Raw genomic sequence first — 17,376 nt, 5'->3', positions numbered from 1 at the left:
TTAGCTGAGTTCTAAAGTTTTGTTCAGCAGTAAAAATATTACATCCTGTTAGCAATGTATTATATCATGTGCTAGTCTATAAAACAAGAAGCGTTTTACAATTGATAATCTAGGTGTCTCGTAAGTTAGCAAATTAAGAGAACGAATTCGCCGGAGAGAAACTGAAAAATTAATCTGTGATAGTAAAAATACAGAATCAATTTTACCATTGATAATTTTAAACAGGTAAAGTAGGTCTGCAGCTCGGCGTCTTTTGTCTGGGGGTACATAAGTTCATTAAAGACATTGTCTCGAGTGGTCACGTAACTCGAGAATTCTAAATCTAATTATTTATCATCTTTTTTTATGCATACGTTTTGGTCCCCTGTAATTCTTCCCCCCCCCCCTGTGCCGAAATTCGTAAAAACTGTTTCGTAGGCGAAATATATCTAGTGAAGATTTACCCGTGTAAGTAAATTTCGTGGCTCTATATGTCATTCCTTTCTACGCGAAAAGCTATGACAGATACACAGACACATACATTATATTATTATTATTATTATTATTATTATTATTATTATTATTATTATTATTATTAAAGATTGTTTTTCAAAGCTTTTAACAATTATTTTAATTTCATGACTTCACATACAGGATGTTTCAAAATGATTTGAACAATTTCAACTCCATATATATTTTATTATTATTAATTAAGCAAATTACTTAAAATTTTAACGCATGAGTACTGTAATTGTCGAAGCTTTAGTGGTAAAAATTGTAATACAGTACTCATTACATTGTAATTGTAATACTCAAAAATGCTCAATGTGAGCCCTCTTTGTTACCCTGAACATACCAAATCGATAATCAAATTGCTCTCAGACCTGTTTCAGCACTGCACTGCAGGAGTAATGCACTCTTGCAATTCACGAACATTTTGAAGTAGAAATGGTTTGTATATCTTTGAGATGTCCCTACAGAAAGAATCGCATGAGTTTTATGTCTAGTTATCTTGATAGCTAACATAAGAGCTGTTGTTTGTTGTGAGCAGCTCTCCCAATCCAGCGATGTGACATTCTCTCATTAAGGTACCTCTTAACAAGAGAGTTCATCCACTTATAAAGTTCGCACTGTCATGTTTAGGCAGCATAAGCAACGAAATAAGTATGTGTAGAAATTCATTCTCCAGTCACAGTTTATTCGGGAAAGAAGAACGGACAGTAGACTTTGGAAGATGAAATAACGCAAAATCTCATTCGATTTTGGTGAATCGCACACAATTTCGACGATTTTATGAGGCTTCTCAGAGTTCCAGATGGGAACATTTTGTTCGTTCACTCTTCGCGTCACATGGAACGTAGCCTCACCACGGAATCACGGTTTCTTCAAAAAATAATTGCCACGGTACAACTCTTGCAATGGCTCACAAAATTATTTGCGAGACGTGCAATCATTAAGTGTTAAAATGCTTTAACACTTGCATTCCTTAGGGATATATTTGTAAACGCTTGAGAATTGTGCGCCACATAATTGTTCGAAACATTTGAAGTACTCTATTAGCTCGGTGTAGACTTTTGAGGGCTACGCTGGAAACAAGCTCGAACTCCCTCGACATCTGCCTCAGACGTAGCAGGCCAACCAGACGAATTTCCCTTGCAAATGCATCCTGTTTTTTTTTAAATTGTTGATACCACTTGTGAATTAAGTTCTTTGATAGTAATTCTATGCAAAATTTTGTACGAAACTCACAATGGACCGACTAACTTGCATTGTAGGACACATAATGCTTTTTTCTGCGCTACAGGCAACTATCAACTTGTCACTCTACTACCTGGTAGGAAAATTTCGAACTACTCCGACTATGCCAAATAAAACTTGAGGATGTGGTCGATAGTGTTTTAGTACAATTTTAATCGTCGATAGATATTTACGCTTATGACTGTGACGATAGTTATAAAGATGTGAACCAAGTTGAACTTCACCTACACAAGGCAACCAGACATGCGGAGAAAATGCTGGAATTCTGTCCAATGTATAGAATAGGAAACTGGAATTTCGGCAATTTCCTTCTTTGACACCCCTGTCAAGAGTCGAAATTCCAGCCCAATGGATTATGGGGCTTTTGGAATCCTCAAGCGGCGCCTGTCCCATCGTGAAGTCTGCACCGTCTCCGGCCTGTGAAAAGCCTGTAAGGAGGAGTGGGATGCAACAGTGGCGTAGAGAAGGGAGGGGCCCAGGGGGACCGAGCCCCCGCCCCCAATGGTTCCAACAACTTATTTTGTTACTTTGATGCTTGTAATTTTGTTTCGAAACAAACAATTGCCTTCCATGTACTCTATTTCAAAACAAAATATGTCACTAAGCAGTTCCTAGACAAGCTCTGTTCCCCAATGTTGTCTTTATTATTTCTATATGTCTGTATTTTGGTCTGTCAGTTCAGAAGATTTACTTGAGTTAGACGTGTTTAGGATGTCAAAATAAAACACAATTGCAATCGTGAAATGTCGGAAAATGTTTTACAAAAGTGGTTAAAAGCGAAAAAAAAAAGACAATTGTTCTAATTTCGGTGAGGAAAATGTGCAAAAAAAAAAAAAAACTAGAAAACAATGGAGAAAAATCTAAACAAGATATTAATTCAGATAATGGCTCGAAAAACGTTTTAGAAAGATGGGTAGAACGAAAAAGAAAAGAAAGTAGTGGTGGTAATTTTGGCGAAGAAAATGTGCAAAAATAGCAATCGAGAAATAACAAAGAAATATTTAAAGAAGAAAAATGTAAGCATTATTATTGTTATTATTAAAACTAAATCTTCCGCGGCAAGGCCCCCTCCAAACAAAAATCCTGGCTACGCTACTGGGATGTAATATCCATGGTCCAGTTGCAACGCAGTCTCCTGCAATGGAAACTTCGATGCCAGACAATAATCAGCAGAGGAGGCCTGCAGATCGAACCCAACCACTAGTAGAAACACAGCATTTGCTAGGTAAGTGCCACAGTCAAATTCGACTCAATATAAATGAAACAATTTCTGTATTGTGTATAAAACGAATGCTCGTACCTACGCAAGTGGAATAGTTACATTCCTATTTCTACAGCTACATTTTTCTGACAACTGTGTTATTTCTTAAACCGCCGTTTTACTTTGCGCATTATGCATCAATGTTGCCAGCTATTGTACAACTAAAATTCAAAATTGTAAAATACCCATTTTATGATAAAAATTACCAATGTCACTATTTATTAACAAAGCTTTCTACAATTATATCGTGCTACTTACTTATAATAGTCCTACCTTGGTCTGCATGGACAGTGAATAAAATATAGTGCGAACAATATACAATTCAAATATATTTTTTTGTTTCTATATTTGTCACTGATTTGTGCAGAAAATGTGTATCAAACCTATTATGGTTATATTGAAATATTTAGATGATTTGATGAACCTCTAGTTACCGTCCTCTTCTTTCAAGTCTCTAATGTTTTCCCTAATTCTTGTTTAAATTTGCCTTTTGCCATACCAATGTGCTTCGTAAGATCCTGACTGTCTTGGTTTACAAAGTAGTGTTTGAACCCAATCAATAATTTTTGAGCATTGATAAGATGCCTGGATTCTGATTTACAATTTAATATATTTGATAACATCGAGAATGAAAGGATCGCAATCCATTTACTACACTAAAAACAATGACAAAATTCACTATTTAATATTCGACTTACCACAGGAGTTGGTGGCCGATCCTTAACAGGTTGTAAAGGCCCTTCAATTGGTTCTTCTGGAACAGTTTTCAATCGAGGAATTTCCTTAATATCTCCAAAACTATCCAAAACAAATTATTCGGAAATAAATTACTTAAATTAGTATTTACAAAGAGTGTTGAAATATAATGTTTAGGTCGATTGCTTGAAATAATAGGAGGGAAGTTTCAAGTAAACATATGTGCAAAAACCTGTCCTTATAAATTATAACCCTGCCAAAATGATGGAAAAATTATGTTTGAGTTAATTTCATTTAATCATTAGGTAACTTAATAGAAAATTAAACAAAATCTCTAGTATAAGCTATATGTTAATATTCTTCCAAATCAATGCCCGCTTTAGCAATTTGTTTGATAAGATTTACCACTGAAAATCTGGATAATAAACTATCTATATTCAAGTTACATTTTTTCCATTGAAACTCACGAAGTCCACAAGGCTTCTACTAGACCCAAGGGCGCCCATCAGGGGGGCAAGGTGGGGCGCTTGCCCCCTAGAGGAAATTGTACTTCAGAATATCGAAAATCCAATAGAATTTTTACATTAGTTACAGCAAAATTTGAAACTATTTTTGAAACGTCGCTTATACTTGCCCCCCCTGGAAACCACAATATGGGCGCCCTTCACTAGACCATATAGAATAGGATCCTATCACGCTTATTTCTAGCTTTTGAGGTTAGAGAGGGGTGCCTCTCAATACAAATAAGTGTTCAGTTGCCTCACACTGTGTCAACAACACCAACATTTCTGTTCCAATAGGTAACGATCTTCATTTAGCTGATAAGTTCTAGAAATGTTTCAATGCTTTCTAATAGTAATGTCGAATGTTTAGAAATACTATTTATTTCATATTGTAAGAAATATTTTTGTAATCTTGTGAATCTAAATCCGTCTTTTTAGAATTGAAAATCAAGAACTCACAAACTTGATTTTTAAAAGAAATTAAAATATTACACTTTCCGTAAGTTAGAAGTTTGAAATTTTAGACTTCTTCCTAGAGGAGTCATTTTATGTGTAACATTGTGTAGTGTTCATAACTAAACAAAACATAGTAGTATAAGATACGTAAACTTTCAAAATAAGATCACTCCAAGCAGAGATCCGTTGACCTGAAATATAAAGCCTCTATGCCAACCACAAATGTATTAAATTTTTGTCATCTTCGTAGTAGGAAGCGTTATAAGGGGGAGATATGTCCTCTCTGAGATATTCTTGAAGTCAGTATTGATCAATTAGTGTATAAATCTGAATTACCCGAAAGGAACGAAAATTGGTGAAAACCTACCTGACACTTGTTCTCCCAACAGACATGTTGCTGGTCTGAAAAGAAATTAAAATAATTTGTAATGAGGACAAAACACAAAATATTACATAAATATAAACTTTTAAATTTTATATTTCTTGTGTTTTTACTAATTCTATTCTTTATTTTTATAGCTACTTTGAATAATAGATCATTAACAAAGTCAGGTGTGCAGATGTTACGGTCATTATAGCTAGAACCGAAGAGAGGCTACAGGAGGTGATGGATAAAATAGTTGACATTGGTAAACTATATTGAATGGAAATCAACGTTAGAAAGTCATGAGAATGTCCTGTGTAAACACACCCTTTCGAAACAGAGTAGAACAATAAAAAGGTCGATCATTTCAAATGACTGGAAACGTCTGTGTTTTAACGAGAGACGTTTACTGCACCAAAGATATAAGGTTAAGAATTGCCGTAGTCAAAGAGGCATTCAACAAGAAAAGATCACTCTTAACTACCAGCCTTAATATTGGGCTAAGGAAGAACTTGGTCAGTTGTTATATATGGAGTATTGGGCATAACAGAAGTCAGAGAATAAATATTTAGAGAGTTTGTGGTGTAGAGAAAAATTAAAAAGATAAAATGAATGGAAATGGCAACAAACGAAGATGTTTTAAAACGAATAGGAGAGAAGAGGACGCTTTTAGCTCCGGATTCTTTGTACGAAGGTCAGTTGGATTGAACACATATTGGGAAAGAAGTTGTCTCCTTCATAACACCATAGAGAAAAATATGAAAGAAAAACGAAGATAAAGAAAAGATCACAACTAATCGATGATTTGAAAAATGTAATAAAATATCGGTAGTTAAAAGAGGAAGTTGAAAATGAAAATGAAGAAACATTTCCAGACCCTAATCTAACAAAGAAAAACCCTCATTAGTCTTGGAATCTGCCGACAGGCAGAATACGTACTTAATAATAGTAATACATCCTTGTTGTTCATTTCCAATTAACCCTAGGAACACCAAGGTATTTTTGGGTTACATGGAACACCAACGGGTGGGGTGGGGGCCCACAGTATAAAGGTCATTATTTGTCACGGAAAATAATTTATCTTTTTTGATATGAACTTGGGATGTCTAATACATCATATATTTTTATTCTCTGTGTGTAATTGTTTAAGTTACCATTTTTTATTTATGTCAGTAACTATGACCTATTTATTTTATTTGTTTCTGTAGCAAAACTATCAAAAAGATCAATAGAGACTTAGTTTCAGTGTAATATGTGTACAAAGGCGGTTTCTAAAAGCATTTTGGTGGTGGTGCAGTAAAGTGGAATACAATGGGGAAGAGTGGGGTATACTTCAGTATTCCAATGAATTCAGGATTAATCTTTTATAATTTCAACCTGGTTATCCTTGGAAGGACGAAATTCTTTCAAATTTTGTTTCCGCGAAAAGATAAACAGTGTGAGAGACGTTCATTGGACACTATAGTGGATGTCACCACAGAAGCAGTGTTGTGTTACCAACACAACGTAAGTTACAATTTTTCTAGTAGCACAACGTCAGATTTTTGCACGTATGGGCTGAACATGTCAAACGTAAGCAAACAAGCTATGACTTATCTGTCAGTTTTGTAAACTAACACCACTACAACATCTTGAATATTACAAGAGATTCATTACAAAAAACGTACCACTGCTTCCATTTGTTCCATTTGTTATGAAATAAAATGTTCAAAACGCTGTCTTTTGCATCCAAACCTGACAGGGTTATTTCCACCTTGCTATATTCGAGCTCACTACCTCCTATGTCAGATTCAGTTAAAAGTTCTTTAAGTTCTTTCTTAATTGAACTTTGGCGAAGAGCACGATTTGCCATTGTTCCAATGCTGCTGCAGATTCCCACAAACAATCACAGTCACAGAATAACGGAACTGACAATTTTCTATGAAATATACGTCTTCAGTTGCAGGCTGCTGCTTGCAGCTTCTATGATTAAAAATGCTTGATAACACCAGATGTGCAGCAGCTTAGTTCTTTCCAATAATTATTGAAACTTGATTCTCTCTCTTTATATATATATATATATATATATATATATATATATATATATATATATATATATATATATATATATATATGTGTGTGTGTGTGTGTGTGTGTGTGTGTGTGTGTGTCTGATTATAATATAAATTGGCAGGTTTGAAGGAATAAACTAATAGAAAATAAAAATTTAGATGCCAAAAAAATCAGAAAAAAGTATATACTAAATTTTCATAATATGCAGTTGGCAACACTGCACCAGAATAATAGCTCAGAGTGCCCCTGCATGTTGTAATACGAAATTTGTTTCAAAGGAAAGTGAAATAAACAGCCAAAACACTGGAATGTAACAGTTAGCGTATGCGGTGAATGGCCCCTTAGTACTACCAAGGGGCCCACAGCACTTCCTTTATTTTTAAATAGAAAAAACAAAACACTAAAAGCTAAACAAGTATGTTTTATGATGAATGGGGTCAAGCTTGACAATATCTTTTTTTTAGATTTTTTATGCAATTAGAAATGTAACAAAAATAATTTGTGGGTCTCCGAGTCCCCACCCCTTTGGTATTCCTAGGGTTAATACAGGGTTGAGCAAGACAAAAAATACGTTTTTGAAACTCTAGGGAGTTGAGGCAAAAAGTACTTAAAGCATTTGAGCCAATGAGCAACTAAAAAGATGTATAAAAAGATACAATTTATAAAAAATAGATATGCTTTAACCAAGACTATGCCAGGGAGATTAGAATCATTGAATAAGCTTAAAACAGGAATGATTTTCTTTTCTCAGAGAAACAAGTTAAGAAAAGTTTGAAGAGTCTGCCATGGACCATGACCTGATTTATATTTCCCTACTTTCTTACCTTCCTATCCTAGTATTCCATTTTCTTCTTGTCTGATGAGTTTTTTTTTAATACATGTCAATAAATACTCTGCACATATCGTGTAAATTTTCTATGCAGCAATGTGTCTCACTACTGTTACACATCTCCGTCTAATCACTTGTCGGTTGATAAGTAGGCCTATATGTTGTACGATGCAGTATTTTGTACATTTCTCATTTACAATCTACTACTTTCATTTGTTTGTTTGTTTTGGGTTCGTATCATGTTTATTCTTTAAGCTTTGTTCTCGAACATCTTTAACCTATATTTAGCTATTTGAGTTCGCTCATTTATGTAGTAAAAGACAAAATTATTGTTTTATATATTTCCATTTTCAATTTTTACAAAATTAGTTTTGATGTTAAAAGTTGCACAAACTTCCCACCATTAAGTTTTTTTTTATTTCCTTAAAATTAGTCATAGATATTAAAATCAGTTTTCATTTAAAATGATCTAGTTTTTTGATACTATAAGAAGTCCCAGTGCTTTGTGTTGGAGAAGTATTAATCAGTGGTGCCCCCCCTTATGTCCATTACGCACCCCCCCAATTGTCTATCCGTAGGTGTTCTTCCATGAAAAAAAATCTTTTCGATTAATTTTTACACCCCTCAAACATATTTATAAAGATTTTTAACCCCCCAAATATTTCAATGACGCAGTTTGCGTCATAGCCTCCCTTTGTGGGCATCCCTGTATTAATTGACTTGTGCACATGAATATCTTTGTAACGAACTTATAATTATTTAATTATTATGCAGGTAGACCTATGTGTGGTATCGTTAATCCTAATTCTAAATCTATCTGTTTCTTAATCTCCAGATTTTCATTAAACTTTACAAAGCTCAAAATACTAGTTGTCCTACATCTGCCCCATTGACTTCTGACCTCACTACGTTAGGTAAATTGGCTAGAACCTGCCTTTCGGCAGAACACAAAAAAACTACCTTATTACTTATATGATAAATGGAGTCAATAATGGTTTCCAATTACACAAATTCTTCTATAGATGGAAATTCAACATATCAATTAGACGAGGTATGTTCAAAAATTATCGAACCTTATCTTTTGCCCGTGTAAATCAATGAAGCACGAAAGGCTTTCTTCAGTGTAGATGTGGCGGGAACACTCATGCGGAGTCGTGATTTTTTTTCCCGCCCCACAGTGCGTCGAGCATATGGAAGTAATGGACAAAAATAAAACAAATCATACTGAAGTTTTTATCACATGTTTATTGTGTCGCAGGGCGTTCTTTGCTCACTTAGACTGAAGCAAAGTTGTTCTTGAAGTTATCGAACTTGACAACTGTACTTATATAGAAAATAATATCCCGGTCGTAGACGTAAAAAAACTACGTTAGGCATTTAAAGCCTTATGCAGAGTAGTTCTGACGTGTGATTAGTCCCATACTAAAGAGTTCGACTAACATATGTTTCCTGTAGTAGTCAGGCTTTTAGCATGACGCTAAACATACGTCAAAACGACTCTGCATAAGGCCCTTACTGTTTACGGCACTCGTAAACACGAACCCATACGACTCAAAACTACATAACACTAAATATAATGAAGAGCAGTGCATGAAATGACTGAAACAGTTCTATTTTTTTTAGATCAGTCAGTACCATCACTGCCTAAATTATCAAATTCCATAGCTATAGAATTTATGAAGCTGGACAGCATCAGTTTTGAAATAACTTTCTAGATCTGTATCTGTCCTCCTTTTCTTTGCGTGAATCTGTATCTTGGAAGAGACAATAGGGTCAGATAGAATAAGCATATGCTTCGTGAAGTCTAAATATTATTGAAGAGAGACGTTTTCCGTATAAGATGTAGCCTAGTGTGACGGAAGACTTTGTGGAGAGCTTCTAAAGCTTCTTCCGCATAACGGACAATCCTTTGGACTATTCGTCATTTCTTGGTGTATTTAATTTCGCTGTTGCTTCTTTGACAACAAAGGCAAGCTCCTCTGCCGATTTATTCGCTACAAGATCTAAGCGCCTCTTCTTTGTTTTCACTGAACACTCTCCGAACTGTTTACTGGTTCTACTTCGAATAGAGCAAGCTACATCGGTTTTCACGTTGCTGATACCGAGCAGTTATCACTGTTGAGACATAGTCCGGAAATGTGCATACACGATGAAACCACTCTTTATTTTTAGCTAGGAAAACTGACCAAACTCTGTTGCGACATCCTCCATTTTTTTGCTCAAGGTCATATTAATAAATTACTAAATTTCTCTAAACTGTTGTACACATCTTCCGCGGCGTCTTCAAGTTTATAACGACTACAAATAGTCTGCATAATTTCCGCTTTCTTCCGACTAGTACTGGTGGTTGTTCTCCATCTTTCAAAAATGTCCTTGTTTTCCATGGCATCTTCCTTCGCAATTTCACTAATTACAATCAATATTGCGGACACTTGCACACAAACTATTGCTGATTCCAAAGGAAATCATTAAAGGAAGATATTCCTGCAGAGATCTCAAGACATGTTTAGGCTTTTTTGAGATATTCCAAATATACCAGTAAAAAAAGATTACCAATCGTTCTTCGTAAAGGAAAGAACGTACCTGTGCTATAACTGCCCACTAGTGACAAAAAGTCTCACCTTTTGCTTTGGTCTGAAACACCAATGCAATCGCTGTGGAGATAATGACTCAGGTCGGTCTAATATAGTAGTTGTGCATGCTAATTGTTATCTGTAAGAGTATCATCTCGACTCGGGTCGGTCTAATGTGGTAACTTTGCGTGCGCCCTCTGTAGGATGACGGGTTGTCATCAGTTTGTGGCTAAGGATTTCTGTCTTGTGAATCATTTATGCTTCATTCAGTGCTATTTGTCGCCCTCAGAAAGCATCAGTCGCTAGCAGTTGGCCAACGAGTAAAGACGTGTAGTGAGCGGTTGTCAGATTTCAGTTTTTTGTAAAATGACAGAAAAAATTGAGCAGTGATATTACATCAAATTTTGCCAAAAGCTTGGCGATACTCCAGCGGAAACCATTCAATCGGATCGGTACATTCAATTTTGAACGAGAATTTGGGCATGAGGAGGGTGTCCGAGGAATTTGATTCAGGTTTTCATCGCCAAACACAATATTCCTGTGTGCTGTGAGGCTCCCTACTCACGCGACATGGCTTTGCGTGACTTTTGGTTATTTCCCAAGCTGAAAAATGCCATTAAAAGAGGTCCGATTTGAGTCAAAAGAAGACATCATGTGGAATGCGACGGCACGATTACTCACCATTCCAAAAACTGCGTTCCAAAAGTGTTTCTAACAATGGCGGGAGCGCTAGGAGAAGTGCGTGCATTACCAAGGAGACTACTTGGAAGGGATTAGTCTTTCGGATTTCCAAAGCACTGTAAACAAAGGTTCGATACTTTTTGAACCCACCTCGTTAAAGTATTTCCATTGTTTCCATGAGTATTGTTATCAATTATCAACATGTACAACGTCTTATTTACGTTTATTTTTAGACATAATAGGAAGCTACGTGAGGAAGCTATTGTTTGTTTGCAGTCTCCTTTTTAGCACAAAATTCATGTAAGACGCGGCTCTACTACTTATATGGGATCAGAACCACAAAATCTTCGTAGATCGAGCCCACGGGTTCCACACCAACACACAGGAATGCTAACTATTTAGCTAAGAGTTAAGTTTTGGAAAGCACTGGTTTGATCAAATCTATCTTTCATGATATCTACCTAGGTAATTTGCTAGCATAGAAAATAAAAGTGGTATAAACCAAACACAGATATAAAAGCCACGTATTTACCTCAATTTCCTCCTTTGTTTTTATACCAGACGATGTCCGTCGTCTTTCTCCTGAGAGCCTCCGACCACCTCTTTCAAGAGATTCCAATGAACCTAAAAGATACATCATTTCGGTATCAGCAGAACCTCGAGGAGTGTCTCCAAAACTTGATATTGACAGGCGATTTTTAGTTGACATTCTATCCTTGCATACCTATAAAAAGAAAAAAGGTCATCATTAAAATATAAGGTAACGTTATTGTATCATTAATACTGTTATAATAACAATTACATTATAATACAAGTGATGATGGTGTTTCGTAATACCTAATGTAAAAGAAGCATTTACTCCTCAGCAACTGCATTTTTGCATACATTTCTTTAAAAGTTTCTGCAAATAGTTGCTACATTCTGCTTTAAAGTTCAACACTTAAATATATTTCGCTCCTATATATATGGTTCCATATCATACCAAAGTAATCCATGAGAAAAACTAACTCAATTATGTAATATTAAATGGTGCCTCAAGTGACCTAAAGTTTTGAATGCATTTACAATATACAATATGAAGCAAAGATGCCGTATAAGTTTGAAAAGACAATTGTAAATTAATAAACATATATTTAAGTGTAATAAATCGTATTATCTAAATGATTAAAGATAACACGGAAATAACCTCATTTATGTATTTGTGGTGAAAAGTACCTCACACATGGTATCTTTCCTATTAAAACTTCTAATCTAAATCCAAGATGGCCGCCATTATGGTACTAGGGTTCTACCTCCATTACCCTTATTTAGCCGTTCCAAAAACTTAGTATTAATTCTTTGCCTCATATTGTATACTGGAAATGCATTGAAAATTTGAGGTCGTTTGGGTCACCATTTCGTATTAACAAACTAACAGTTTCACATTATACTCCATAGTGATGTCAACCTGCTCGACTCGGTTCAACTGAGCCAACAGCTCGAGCCGGCTCGATTAGAATGAAGCATTAGCTCGGTTCGGCTCGGCTCAGGTGAGCCATCGACTTGAGCCGGCTCGGGTGAGATGAGCCAACGGCTCGGTTCGGTTTGGCTCAACTGCCCCGATGGCTCGAGCCGGTTCGGCTGTTGGCTTGGCTTACTTCTCGGTTCGGCTCGGTGGTGACTAAGCCGTGAGCCAAGCCGCTCGAGCCGTTGGCTATACTAATTACTCCACTGAAAGGAGTTTGGTTATATTGAAAGTAACTTAATGGTATGCAACCAACTTGGCGTTTACATACAGTTGGGTTGAATACTATAAAGGACACACAGCTTGAGATGCTCCAAGCTCGTCAAGTTTTCAATGCAATCACAATATACTGTACAATATGAGGCAAAGGTACCATGTAATTTTAGAAAGACAATTGTACGATAGTAGACACATCTTATGAAGGTTATAACTATTAAATGACTACAAATAATATGAAAATATTGTCAGATGCGTGTTTGTGGTGAAAAAATACCCGAAAACTATGTTGCGTGCCCCTTCTTATTAAAAAGAACCTGGATATAAATCCAAGATCGTGGACTTCAATTTGGAAGCCATGATGATATTATACAGTAATAGATGTGGTTCTAACTCCATGACTTCTCTCCAAAATATAGTGTCATTCCTTCTAGTTGTTCCAAATTTACAACGTATCTTTACCTCATATTGTAGACCGTATGCATTGAAAGTCGAGGTCGCATAGGACACCATTTAATATTATTCAATTGTGTTATTTTTCCTCACGGGTTACTTTGGCCTGATATGAAACCATTTTAGGGAGTGAGATTCAGAACAGCTCGAAATTCGAAAACTAAGATTTACTCTAACAGATACGTATAAATTATATTTCTGAATCTTAATTTTTTATTATAGGTAACCCTCCTTATTGGTTTCCTGTCAAATATTCTGTCATATGATGCTGCGAAATTGAAGTTTCCAGGTCAGTGGTCGAAGTGAGATGGTATGCGGGGTATGCCATACCGCTTCTGGTTTTTCAGTAATGAGGACATACCGGCTCTGGTTTTTCAGTGATCAAGACAATATTTAAATAGCCGGTATGTTGAGTCAAAATCATAATAAAACATACCGCCTCTGCTTTTTTTTTAACACTTCCAGGTCATTCCAAAGAAATCGTAGCAACGTATTATCTGCACAGAGAAAAATCTGTTCTCCGGACAGCGATATATTGTACAGCGGGGGACACTTCTAAATGGTACAGCCATATGGAGATTTACGGCTAAGGTGTACCATTTAGAAGTGTCCCCGCTGTACAAATATACAGTATCCTCTTGCTTACTATAGAAATCAGTACGGAGCATACGTTATTCGTATGCTACATAAGCACTGCCCTTAGATGTTACATCATGCCGTTGCAGGATGTCTGACATCTAGCAGTTTTCCGTATATCACGTGCATATACCTATGTTACATTCCTCAGCTATATGTTTTATACGTCTATTTGTATGTGAAATCCTGACCGCCTACATTATTTCATACGGAAAGTACGTATAGATGGAACACTTATACAGAAAGTATTCTAAAACATGCGTTTTCAGTTATACGTCTGCTGTACGTTAAGTCCAAAGACTACAGGAATTACGCATGTAACCTGTCTTTTTAAGTACGCCACCTACAATTTTTTTTCTCAGTGTGCTTGGTATTTGATGAGGAATTCTCACTTTTAAAATTATCTTCTTTTCATCAGTTGTGGTTAATGCAGGTCTTTTAGAAGTCAAAAAGTAAGCCATTACACACTTGAAAAATTTCCAGGTGTCCATAGCAAGCTCAAAAATCAATTTCAAATTTTCAAGTCAGTAGACACCCTGGTTACAAGCAATAACAGCCTTTTTAACTTGATTGAAAGACATGCACACAAGTATTTTGAATCGAATATCAAAGGAAATTGACAAAATATATATGCAAGTTTTCTTCAATTTACCTCCTTTGCTCTGGACATCATATCCTGCACACCAGTTGACGCAATTTCATATAAATGAGGATCATCGGAGATGGTTTCTTCATCTATATCCCAGAAGTTGTCCTCAAGCTTAAAAAAAATTACAAAACAACAGTAGGTTAAATAAATTGAAAGAGAGCATTTAAATATTACTTTTATATCTATACAAGGAACGGACATGAACAAGTTATCCGAATCAAACCTAGTCCATTCGATAAACATAACAAAGATATGTTCATGCATAAAAATAATTAGGTGACATGGACAACGGAGTAAGTCCCTAGGGCCCATTAACCCTGTTAGTATAAAGAAAATCGTAGACTCGCAGTGAAATAGCTATTGCATCAACACTGTTCATTGGAAAGTCATGATTTATGGTTCATTCTCTTCGAAATGAAACAAGCTTTCCAGAGGTGCTATGTATTGGGTTCCATAACGTACTTGAACAAGGAAAATTGGGAGAATGTCGGGAAAGTAGCCACGGGTAAAAGCACTCAATGCAAATGTATCTCAAAAAATACTATAGGGGATGAGAAATGTGTATACCAAGTTTTGTATTGATAAACAGAATAGGTATGAGGGGAAAGCGTGTATTGGTATACAAGTTTTTCCCTCATATCTATACAAGCTTTTCGGGGGTAGGTTCCGGAAGAAGATCCCAGAGATCACTTCAATGTTTAAAATTGCTAAAAATATAGGCCTAATTTTAGGTCTCAGATGAAGACGCTGGGGGACCAGCAGATAATCAGTGGGTCTACTCCAAATTAGGGTCAACTGCAAAAGGAACTGGACGTCCAACCGTTCATTTCGGCACCTCATATTTTCGAGTTTCTGATAGTATCCGCTTTCATGGTATGAACCACTTGATACAAAAAATTGAAAAAAAAGGAGGTGCTTGCAAAAAGAAGTAATCATCAGTTCGCACAGTGTAGAAAGTGCAATGTTTGATTGTGCGTCAAATTTTTGAGAGTTTTCACACATCTGAATAGTGAAAAGACATTGTCAGAAACAAGTGCGTTGATGTTGGATTACATTTAGCCCAGTCATTATACAAAATATTAGAAAAAAATCATACAAGCAAGAGACTTTATATGAATATTTTATATACCTTTAGGACTCAAAATATGTAAAGTCCCCAAAAATAAAAGTTGTGCTCAAGCCGCCATCTTGGAAAATGGCTGAACACCAAATATTTACGAAGGAAGTCGCAGATTTAGGTTTAAAGTAGTATAGCAAGCACACTAATTGGTCAATTGGTACAAATTATACCTCGTTAGAATCACAATAAAATAATCTTTCATACAATATATAGAAAGTGTTCGTAGTACCTATTAAAGAAAAGTAATGCTCTATTTTATAAAATCCTTGGTATCTTCCCTAGTATTGCGCCAATCATCATAGAGTCGTATGCGGGTGCAGAGCGTGCGCAGTGTTGCTTGTGGTTTCACGAATTCCTACCCCACTTTAACCGGGCGACGAGACTTCACATTACAAACCACAAAGAGCCAACAATAGTTATTGCCTGATACAATCGTTTTATCGATACCGATAGTATAGCACACAGGACGGCAGGTCAAGGTAGGCCTACAGTTTCTGAAGAGACGATAGAACAAGTGAGGCAAACGTTTTTGCGTATGTCCACGTAAATTAACTAGGCGTACCAGCGTAGATGGGCGTTCCTAGATCTATACTATGGAAGGTATTGTGTAAGCGACTGAAGTTCAAACTCAGGTGTGAAACTCGAGTACTCTTATGAACATAATTGTGTTAGTGACAAGGCCACACTCCACACCAGCGGTAGGGCTCACAGACATAATGTTCGGATATGAGGTGCGAAAGTAAATGTGTTTTGTGCCTTAAGTATGAGCAAACTGTAGGCCCTTTATTTTTCGCTTAGCCCATCAGCACAGGCATATCATACCTGTATATGCTTGAGACCTATCTAAATCCACAATTGCGTGATGATGTAGGCGCTGATTTCATTTTCCAACAAGATGAACCACCTCCGCATATTCATCACGAAGTTACTGCCTACTTTAATCGTGAAGTACCGACTTCGATTGATCGTGGTAGAACGATTCCGTGGCCTCCTCGTTCGCCTTGTTCAAACCCCGTTACTATATGGATTTTAATGAAAGTGAATTTAAAAATCTCCAGCTCAAGTGAGATATTAATTATGTTTAAAATTTATTTCATACGATTCAGTTTTTTCATGATAACGAGACAAGACAACGTCGAGTTGAATGTGACGAAAAAATGTCGGAATTGCCCCCTTCTTTCCTCCTTAGAAGCGCTGAATTTTTGAAAGTACTGAAACATGTTTTAGTTGTTTTTGATGAGGAATTACATACTGGGCTCCATCTTCCCAACTTTAAGGGCTCCTAAGAGACTATATTTTTGGTTTAAATTTTGTACCGGCATTCTCCTTTAGGATTCGCAATTCAATCAAAGTTACATAATAAAATCCCCGTTCGAGATGGGTACTAACTACATTCAAGAATTCTTTTCGGATATTTTTCCGTGATATAAAGCTTTTCATTTTTATTTACCAGTCATTTAATTTCTGTGTACTAATGGAGCACAATTTGTGAGTTCTACAAGGTTAAAATACGAATATACTATAATACATATCTTACTATATAAAGTTTACGCTATTTAAGATCATCATCATCATAGGTATTCTGCCTTTATTGGCAGGTCACTTGCCGCAGCTGAGAATCTTCCATGCGCCACGGTCCTCCGCTA

The 17,376-nt window shown here is 36.1% G+C and overlaps 1 protein-coding gene across 1 annotated transcript in view; it reads right to left on the bottom strand.

Annotated features, from left to right (window-relative positions):
- Positions 1-17,376, bottom strand: part of LOC145673046 (uncharacterized) — a 106,654-nt gene that overhangs the window by 12,520 nt on the left and 76,758 nt on the right. The window contains exons 9-12 of the mRNA XM_081742383.1: positions 14,614-14,721; positions 11,685-11,876; positions 5,021-5,055; positions 3,697-3,796 (exon numbers count right to left, since the gene is read on the bottom strand). Coding sequence (XP_081598509.1) covers positions 3,697-3,796; positions 5,021-5,055; positions 11,685-11,876; positions 14,614-14,721 — 435 coding nt within the window. The remainder of the gene's footprint in view (positions 1-3,696; positions 3,797-5,020; positions 5,056-11,684; positions 11,877-14,613; positions 14,722-17,376) is intronic.

Source organism: Thermobia domestica, chromosome 16, assembly GCF_964235325.1.
Source record: "Thermobia domestica chromosome 16, izTheDome1.hap1.1, whole genome shotgun sequence".
Lineage (NCBI taxonomy): Eukaryota > Metazoa > Arthropoda > Insecta > Zygentoma > Lepismatidae > Thermobia > Thermobia domestica.
Note: the sequence above shows the minus strand (reverse complement) of the source record. Positions and strands in the feature narration are given on the sequence as shown.